The sequence below is a fragment of the Pangasianodon hypophthalmus genome, chromosome 21 (assembly GCF_027358585.1).
Source record: "Pangasianodon hypophthalmus isolate fPanHyp1 chromosome 21, fPanHyp1.pri, whole genome shotgun sequence".
NCBI classification, from domain to species: domain Eukaryota; kingdom Metazoa; phylum Chordata; class Actinopteri; order Siluriformes; family Pangasiidae; genus Pangasianodon; species Pangasianodon hypophthalmus.
Genome location: NC_069730.1, coordinates 17,884,834 through 17,894,953, shown reverse-complemented (window position 1 = coordinate 17,894,953; position 10,120 = coordinate 17,884,834). Strand labels below are relative to the sequence as shown.

At 38.2% G+C, this 10,120-nt stretch overlaps 1 protein-coding gene across 2 annotated transcripts; it reads left to right on the top strand.

The window, feature by feature from the left end:
* Window positions 1-495: 495 nt before the first annotated feature.
* Window positions 496-9,856, top strand: gata6 (GATA binding protein 6). 2 transcript variants are annotated; one of them, XM_026946279.3, is made up of 7 exons: window positions 496-616; window positions 1,604-2,446; window positions 3,613-3,779; window positions 5,907-6,032; window positions 6,140-6,227; window positions 6,317-6,417; window positions 7,581-9,856. In XM_026946279.3, exons 2-7 carry the CDS (start codon window positions 1,660-1,662, stop codon window positions 7,746-7,748), a joined length of 1,437 nt encoding a protein of 478 aa, XP_026802080.1. In that variant the 5' UTR covers window positions 496-616; window positions 1,604-1,659; the 3' UTR covers window positions 7,749-9,856. The 2 variants fall into 2 exon arrangements, with proteins under 2 accessions (XP_026802080.1, XP_026802081.1); XM_026946280.3 differs by lacking the exon at window positions 496-616 and adding an exon at window positions 670-975.
* Window positions 9,857-10,120: the final 264 nt, after the last annotated feature.

The following is a 10,120-nucleotide window of genomic DNA, read 5'->3' as shown; positions in this document are numbered from 1 at the left end:
AATAAAAAACTGAATTAAATGTTCAATTAAATTAAATTCAATTTCATTCAGTTGTTTATTCAGATAGGTTTCTACACAGGCTATTAAAATAAAATAATACAAAATAATCACACAGTCATTTTCCCTGTAAAAATCTGGAAACATATATTTTACATATAATCGATGTGAATAATCTCACATCTTGTTTAGCATTTATTGTAATATTTTTATATAATGTTATAATATGTAATATTTTATATTTAATCTTATAACCTTTGGAGGTTTCGAATGAATTCGTTTAAAATGAATAATAATAATAATATTAATAATAATAATAAGAAGAAGAAGAAGAAGAAGAAGAAGAAGAATATAAGATATGAGTTTGCAGAAAGAAAGGAAGAAAGAAAGAAAGAAAGAAAATACACTGTATAAAAAGTCCCAGCCCCTAGAATATTATAACCGTTGCGCATGTGCAGACTGACATCCAATCAGCGCGCAGCTTTTCGGAGGCCCCTCCTCTTGTAAACGTCGTTACAAGTCCACTAAAGCATCCATTCGGAAATGTTCTTGGAGAGCCGCAGTGGTGACATGAGCGCTGGATAGCGACAACACACCGATGGAGAAACCCCAGTAGAAGGTCAGTGGTGAAGTTTTTCCGTCAGTAAAAAGGGCTCCGACTTTTGCTTGGAGTTTGTGTGGAAATGTTTGCGGAAAGCTCGTGTGTGCGCGCTGCGCTGCTGGAAAGCGCTTTGGGTGCGCCGTCACCGTTAACTCTTATCTCCTGAGGGTCTTATCACGCGGTTATCTCCTTGTTGGAAAGACATATTGCGTTTGGTTTCCTATCTATTACTATGTGTGTGGGGTGTTTTTTTTTTTTTTTTGGCAATAATGATGAGGCTCCAGTGTGAGAGCACTGAGTCATGACACGGATGGATTCAGTTCTTCACTGGAGTCTCTACAGCAGGACAGAGAGAAGCACTGACTGGCTGCAATGAGGTGCAGTTCAGCTCACAGATTCCCATATCCACGCTAACTTTTCACTCTTTCAAACCTTTCGACCGACTTTAAAAGAGTAAAGCTGAATATTAAAAAAGCGAACTTTTCTTCCATGGGGACTTTTTATTATTAAATTGTGAATAATCTCGGAAGTGACATCCACTTGTGCTATGTAGGCTTAATCCACTTTAAAAACCTGTTGACTGATTGATGTTGAAATATCGAGGTGTTTTTATTAAAATATTGGAGGTTTTTAGGAGTGTAAGGCTCTTGGACTTTCCTCAGATTCCAGACTCTTTCCGTTTTTAAAGGTTAGCCTATCACTGGTTCTAAATGTATCATGAAAAGGACAAAAAAACAAGGCGCTGAAAACAAGCGAATGTCAGACAGTAATTTGGAAGCGCGGTGTTTGATGGTTTACTCTGACAGCAGAATATCTACCTGTTGTTTTATTTATATTTTTGCACTGAAGTTTTTTTTTTTTCAGATCTTTTGCAAGAATCCTGAGAAGGTTTTAGTGTTGGTGTTAGTTACTGTAGCTGTATACCAGCCCTGAGTCCCTGTGAGCATGTCGTGTTTGTTTTATTCTTCTGCTACACTGCTCTGAAGTTTCTTTTCTCTCTTGCAGGCTAACTCATCTCTTATCCGTTTTCCACACACCGCGAGCTACCACACGGTTCCTGGATGGACCTGGGCGAGCACAGCTGGTCCACAGTCAAGCGTGAAGTGTCCAGTAACCCGGGCTCGCCGTCTGAGCAGAGCTGCGTTCACGGCGAGCGCAGGGACGAGTTGAGGACATCACCTCTGGACGCAGCGGGGAGTCGGCGCGCAGACACGCGGCCGCTGCCCTCCTACGCCGCCTTCGGCCACCCGGTGAGTTCGGACGACGTGCCGCTGTTCGCGGACCTGGACCAGGCCGCTAAGCTCGGCGCGCACAAGACCGGGATCGTGGTGGACCCCGGCGACATGTACTCGACGCTGGCCGCCTACGAGTCGCCGTCGGCAGCTTACATGCACTCCAGTCCCAACTCGCCGGTGTACGTGCCGACCTCGCGGGTCGGGCCAATGATCCCGAGTCTGCCTTACCTTCAGCCGAGCGCGGCGGCGTCGCAACCGAGCCACGCGGTCAGCAGCCACGCCGCGTGGTCACAACCCGCCCCCGAGAGCCCGTCGTCCTACAGCACCGGGAGCCCACACGCCACCTCCACCCGCTTTCACTACTCACCAAGCCCGCCCGTGAACAACGGCACGGCAAGGGACTCGAGCTACCCGACCACGCTGAACGCCAGCGGCAGGGAGCAGTACCTGTCGCGGCCCCTGAGCGGCTCCTACACCGGGCCGTACGCGCCCTACGTGGGAGCGCAGCTGCCCCAGTTACCCACCGCGTGGCCCGCGGGACCCTTCGATAACTCCATGCTGCATTCATTACAGAGCCGAGCGGCGCCGCTCTCCATCCGACCCGGGCCTGCAGGTACAGGACACACACTCTCCCAAAGCCTGGTGTGTGTGTGTGTGTGTGAGTGAGTGAGTGAGTGTGTGAGTCAGTGTGTGTGTGCGAGTGAGTGTGTGTGTGTGTGTGTGTGAGTGAGTGAATTTGCTCTGAATACAAAATTATCCTGGAAGATCTTTCACAGCGTCTTAAAGACGAAATCCTTAAAAGTGCCTTCAAGAACCATGTAAGGTTTCTTAATATATCTTTTAGAATAGCTTCATAACAAATCCTAATAATACAGATAATAATAATAATAATACTAATAATCCAAATAAGAACCACAGGAGAATTTGTTTTAGATTTTCAGTGTTAAATGTGTGTATGATATAGGTTATGGTAAGCAGATTTAAACAGACGCTTGTGTTGTGAACTTGTGTGCCTCAAAAATGTAAGGAAATTATATAAAACAATACGTAATTGAACAGCCTTATAAGATTTAAGAAAAAAATGACAGCAATAAAGGCGACTAATTAAAATGATTTGATGCAATAATGCGGATGGGAAATTAAGTTTAATTAATAATCGTGCTTGAAAGAATTAGGATTTTTTTTGTAAAACTGCATTTTATGCCTTCTAAATCTTTATTTTTAAATAACAGATTTGAGGAAACATGCGTTAAAAATGAAATTAATATAACAGAGATAATAACTTCATTAGTAACAGCGCGACTTTTACGCACACCAGCTTTATTAAACCTAATGTCGGGTTTTATTTTAACCGAAATATCCAAAAGCCTCGAAGAAGAGCGGATTTACTATAATCTTAGTGAATATTTATCATTTATGGAGTAATGTTCGTTTTTAGGGCCGATTCTCAAACGAACAAGGTATAATGAGACATATTCAAGGTTTAATAAATATTTACAATAAATATTTTCTTATATAAAGAAAACGATAGGCTGTATTGGCTAGGTTATGTTGGTAATTTAGTAGCTTTTTTTTTTTTTTTTAAAAAAAAAAAAAAAGAATTAATTCATCCAGGTGAGTTATGCTGGAGGTTAAAATCTTTAAAAGATGGACGCAGGTGGTAAGAGACAGAACAGATCAGCTCAGTTACAGCAGGCAGACGCACCACCGATTAATTTACGCCTCGCTGACGTGCACGTGTCTCGTGTGTGTGTGTGTGTGTGTGTGTGTGTGTGCTAGACTTCCTCGAGGACGCGATGGAGAGTCGGGAGTGCGTGAACTGCGGCTCCATCTCCACCCCGCTGTGGAGGCGCGACGGCACCGGTCACTTTCTCTGCAACGCCTGCGGCCTGTACAGCAAAATGAACGGCCTGAGCCGACCATTAATTAAGCCGCAGAAGCGCATGGTGAGCTTCCTCATTTCACACACACACACACACACACACACACACACACACACACACAGGGTGGTAAGGGGTCATGTGGAGAAAAATCATCAGAGAAGAAGAGCGCACACGTAAATACTGAGGACAGAAACACCATGCGTAATTAAAATAATAGACCGGGAGTTCTCACATTCTTTGTAGAACTTGTGTAAAATAAATTCCACGGACACCCTGAGTACAGATTTATTTTATGAACCGCACAAATATTCTTAAAATGTATTTATTAGCAGCCTAGAATTGCAGCCATGGCAGCCATGTTGCTCAGGTGGCACCAGGACGAGGACATGTTTTTTTTTTTTTTTTACCTTTAGTGTGTGTATTTTATCTGGAAGGAAAAGGTGCATGTGCTTCCTTTTAGAGCTGTAAAGCTGTATGACTATACATTTTTTATAATGATGAAAAACACATAGGAAAGATACAAAAAATATGCCCCTGATGGCACCACTCCACCAAGGATAGCACCAAGGAAAGTACAGTTTGGTACAGTTTATTCCTGAGAGTAAACGAGACCTGGTTCTCACACTCGTTGTAGCACTCCTTTAACTGTAAAATAAATCCCACAGACACCCTCAGTACAGGTTTATTTTATGAACATAATCCAACTGTATAAATATTAGACTCATTATTACCTTTTTTTACATTTATTTATATTCCTGAACTTTCCACCAGCAGAACGCATTAGATCCAAGTGACAGTATTTAACTTGTTTTTGAGTTAAAGGTGTCAAACTGTACTTTTCCTTGTCACAGCATTATTTGTATCTTTAGTATGTATTTCGTATGGTACCACTCCAGCAGGAAGGAACCGTACTTTGATTCCTGAGAAGGTACGCTAGACCTGGTTCTCAGTACCGCTTTATAAACACAATCCAACCACACAATGCTATTTTAGGCTCATTATTTAAATGTGCAGTAATATTTTCAATATTTATTGATGCCATAGAGCTTTTAATTCCTGAACCTTCCACCCACACATTCATTAGATACACTCTCAGAAATAAAAGTACCAAAGAGTACTTTTCCCTGCCTCTAAGGCAAGGAATCCAGGGCAACTTTTAGAGTAAAGTGGCCCTTGAGGTCAAATTATGTATCTTAAATTGCTCTTTAAGGTTCACTATATTCAACTATTCAAGGTGTAAGATAAGTAGTACAAAATATGTACCCTTAATACTACCACCGTACAGGGAAAAGTACAGTCTGGTACCTTTATTTCTCAGAGTGTAGGTCCAAGTGACATTATTTATATGCCTACTTGTTTTTGAGTTAGAACTGGCTAATGATCATAACAAAAATAATAAATATAAATGTTGATGGTAGGTTAATGGTGGGTTGTGTTTTGCACCACTGTACCAAAATTGAAAAATGACGGACCTCACTTGGAGAACCTTACACTAGACTACGGAACAATTTATTCTGAAACATCATTCAAATAATTTGTATTTTTTGAACATTTGCATTTTCGAGCCTCTAAACCAGTGGTTAAAGTTCGTGAAGCATAGCCTCTGTAAGTTTTTATTTTATTACCGTGGTGGAAAAAAAACATAATCCATCATTAATCAAAGTTTTATATTTATGATCGAGTTTATCAAGCATCAATATTTATTATTAGCAGGTTTGACTGGTCACTTGTATTCAATCAATTTAATAATGTCAGCTTGGACCTAATGTGTTCTGTCAGTGGAAATTTCAGGAATAAAAAGCTCTCTGGCTCTAATAAATAGACTAAATATTATTGTACACTTTTAAATCATGAGCTAAATATTTGAAAAGTTCATAAAATAATGTTTTTTTTTAATCCTAAAGGAGTCTATGGCTGCAAAATGTTTGGAAACTCCTGCTCTAAATGCTATCAGAAAAGTTTAACGGAAGATATTTCAGGCTTTAGTTGTTAAATCTTTTAACATTTGACCTGTTCAGTAGTTTGGGGGCAAAAAATGGAAAACGAAAACCTTGAAATGATACAGATTTATTCTCTGCAAGCCAATCAGTTCTAGATCAGATACACCAGAGTGATTAATGTGTCCAGCGAGATAAGAAAGAAATCAAAGTTGTTGAATGTTAACGGATGATTGCTTTCTTGTGTGTGCAGTCGTCTTCCAGAAGAGTCGGCCTTTCCTGTGCAAACTGCCAGACCAGCACTACGACCCTGTGGCGCAGAAACGCAGAGGGGGAACCCGTGTGCAACGCATGCGGACTCTACACTAAATTACACGGGGTGTGTACGCCAGCCCAGAAACATGACTTCTAACAACACACTCTGACTTGATTTATACAGTAAATAAGTGAGAAGATCAGCTAAAATTTCCAACCGTGTTTCATTAGGTACCACGGCCGCTGGCTATGAAGAAGGAGGGTATTCAGACGAGGAAAAGAAAACCGAAAAACTTGAACAAAACAAAGGGATCGTCTGGTCAGTGACAGGAACTAAAGATCACAGTAAGGCTTTATGTGTTGAGTTGAATTCCTGTAATCTAACAGAGTGATTGATTTGATCGGCAGGAAGCAGCTCTGTCCCCGTGACTCCAACATCATCATCATCTTCCGCCTCAGAAGAGAACTCGAAGAACAGTCCTCCATCTGCACAGGTGGCCGTGACCTCGGTGAGCTCAACAAATTCATCTTATAGCATGCGTTATATAAAAAATATAATAAAAAATACATCTTATATATAGCCCTGCTCCATAGCTTACCTTAAAACCTGCAGTTACATTTTCTAAAATGATTGACATAATTATTTATGCAAAATATATGTCTGATTATTTTATTTTATTGGGTGTAATTACATAATGTTAGCCCTTGATAAGACTCAATTAGGACTATAACTAATATTTAATAATATATAATATGTATATTATAATATAATAATAATGTAATAATGGTCTGTGCAAAGTTTTTGTATTTTGTAAAAATGTAGAAAAATGTAAAATATCCTAGAAACATCCTAGAATCACATTTCATATGAAGCAAACTATTAAAAAAATATTTTGAAAAATATATAAAATATTATTTTATTTTGAGAAATGATCTATAACCTTTAGTTACCATGGCAACACTCCTTCATACCATTCACATTCACGATAAGCACATTTGACATGAAATAAAACATATAAAAATATAAAGAAAATATATAAAATCTGATTTTATTTATTTTGTCAAGCAATCTATAAATTTTAGTTACCAAGGCAACACTACTGTGTACAACTCATATAATCACATTTTATATGTAATATAATATATAGCGCTTTAAAAAAATTAAATAAAATATATATATATATGTTAAAAAAGGTTTTGTTTTGAGAAATGATCTAAAGGTTTTAGGTGTCATGGCAACATTCCTCATTACATGCAATCACAGTTTATGTTAAATAAAATCTATAAAAATAGAAAAAACAATGATTTGGTCTAACAATGATTTGGTGTTATGAATTGTTCTATATACTGTATTTTAGTTACCATAGCAACAGTCCTCCATACACTGGAGGGGGAAAAAAGTTAAATCTAGGACCCTTAAGGTTTCTTTGGTTTGTCCTTTAAAGGTTCTGTGTAGGTTCTGCTGAGGAACCTGACGAATGATTTTTACTGGTTAATGATAATTATATATGATTATATGCAATTTTTAAAATATATACATATTTTTAATTTTTTAACAGGATTTTGTGTTGTTATTTATAAATGACAAAATGGCACATATGGTTAATTATTATTATTATTATTATTATTATTATTATTATTATTATTATTATTATTATTATTATTATTCTAGGTGAATTCCTCCACTATGGTGGGTCATATAGAAGTTCCAGGCACCACAGGCTCCATAGTGAAGTACCCTGGCCAGGAGGGTCTGTACACTAACGTGGGATTAATGTCCAGCGGCGACGTGGCGGCGTCTGTACGAGGTGACACGTGGTGTCCCATGGCTCTGGCCTGACACTGACCTGTGAGGGAAATAAAAAGCTCCTCATCGCTCTACTCCGCCTCTCCACATCATCCCTGGCATTCATTTGTAAAATGGCTGCTTTCATCACGGGCCTGGAGTTGCCCTGAGAAAAAAAAAAAAAAAAAAAACCCTCGTTCCGTGCTCACGACTTTTCTTCAGCTTTGGAGAGCTTGTGCAAAAAAATTCCTACTACTCCAGTTTTTTTGGAAATACACTCTCTGGATGTTGATAATGAAGACTATGTGTGCCAATCCACAACGTGCCTTTGGTACTTTTTTTTCTAAAACACACACTGCACTACGAGTGTCGCTCCGAGGAGTACATGGATCAAAAGGTCTTTGTCGTGTGTGTGTGTGTGTGCGTGTGTGTGTGTGCATATGTATAAAACTGCTAATGGATATTTTCTTCCCACTTGGAAAGAGAGAAAATGATTGGATTGCATCTGAAATGATCAGAAGAGAAATATTTTCCGTCAGAATTTCTTTTTTCAGTTTAACGGAAAGTGTTTTTTTTTTTTAAATGTTAAATTTAAAATCGTTAAAACTGGAACTGAAGATTGTGCCAACTCCCCCCTCCGCCCTGAATGAATGAAATTGTATTTATAATGCTGGCTGTTTAAGATTAATGCTTATATTTGTCAAATAAAGATAATGACTGTTAGCGTAGGACCGACGCCTTGCTCCTTGTTTTTAAGTCTCCCTGTTTATGAGCATATCTGTGTTTGCTGTTGGTGTAGCTGATCGATCCTAATCTGCACAGGATCTTCTGTTTAAAAAAAAAAAAAAAAGAAAAGAAAAGAAAAGAAAAAAGCTCTTATTCAATCTGACTGTAATTGTAATGGTTTAATACAGGGTATCTAGTTGCTTTGTAGCTTCTTGTTTGATTCTTTTCGTGTCAAATCAAAAGTGTGATCTTTAATGTTAAATGGTACTTTTACTGTTGTTGTGCTGATTATGGAGGACTGAAAGGATGAAAATTCCATACTGTTCAATTACAGAAAAAAAAACAAACCAGCAAAACAATAGCTAATATCTCTTAGAACAAATAGCACTCAGAAAGTCTTTTCTGATGCATTTTTTGTTACAACACACAATTGCAAATTTTCTTTTTCTTGATATAAGACATAACTACCTAACTTAACACATTGGTATGCAAATACTAGAATATTTTTATTTGAATTGTTTATCCTTTTTTTTTCTTCTCACAATGAAATATACTTAAATATATATACATTGAGGAAAAATGTTTGGATTTGGTTTTATTATTTAGAGTGATTTTTTTTGCTTCTTGTTGGTTATCATCCTGGCCACAGATAAGCTGTTAAAATAATTCACGACCCGAGTGACTCACTGCGTCACGTCCCAAATGGAGGCTCAAGAGCTTCAGAGTAGATATACGTTTATCCCTGAATGATCCATTTAGACCTGTTTTGACTTTAAGTAGAGTCTCGGGAGCACTAGAAGGACCTTTAGAGAAGAATCTTACGAAACTGATCTTCTCTCACCAAAGTGGGAGAACTTTTAGTTTTTACGTTGTTTTGTGTGTGTGTGTGTGTGTGTGTGTGTGTATGTGTGTGAGTGTGAGTGTGTGTGAGTGTGTGAGTAACACAAGCAACATTTGACGACAATCCTTTCTTTTTTCTTTTCATTCTGTAGAGTTATTTATTTCTTTTTAAGAAAAAAATGTGGTGTGTTTCTTAGAGGTGTTTTCTTATTTTATTTTGCATTAATGTATTTGTATTTTACGGCTGTATTTTTTTTGGGCAATCATTTCATTTTAAAACACACAGAAGGCTTCGTTCTATTTCCAGAGAAAGTCTCTGTGTTTTTCTATCAAAATTTCAAAGGGGTTGCAATGTTGTGTTTGATCCTGACCCGATTTGTCTTGACCAGAAATGGAAGACATTTTGTACATTTCTTTTCTGCGTTTCATGAAACACTGTGTCTCTTCGTCCTCTTTCGTGTACTGAATAGACTATTGAGCAAAGGCATGTCAACTATTTTTAATCCCGAAACCCAAGCATTTTACTGCGAATGTTGCAAATGCTGCGAGTTCACCCACACTGGACAAATAAACAAGAGCAGGAACTTAATTGACAACCTTTTCTAGTTTATTCATTCATTTATTTATTTATTTATCTGGTTCTTCTTTGTTGATTTTTCAGACATTAGTGTGGAATTGCGAAGGAATTTTCGATTCTGGTGGTTAATTTGTAGCGCGCTTCTTGTTGGTTATCATGCTGGCCACAGATAACAGATAAGCTGCTAAAATAACTCGCGATCCACGTGACACTTTGTAGTACTACTCTGTCTTCAGAGTGTATCATCATCCCTGCTGATGAAAGAAGAAGGCAATCATAAATA

Bases quoted from the DNA above. Each gene is read 5' to 3' on its own strand.
- gata6 (XM_026946279.3), top strand. From the start codon at position 1,660: ATGGACCTGGGCGAGCACAGCTGGTCCACAGTCAAGCGTGAAGTGTCC. The intron at 6,228-6,316 runs GTCAGTGACAGG...TTTGATCGGCAG, and splicing joins CAAAACAAAGGGATCGTCTG to GAAGCAGCTCTGTCCCCGTG. The intron at 6,418-7,580 runs GTGAGCTCAACA...TTATTATTCTAG, and splicing joins CACAGGTGGCCGTGACCTCG to GTGAATTCCTCCACTATGGT.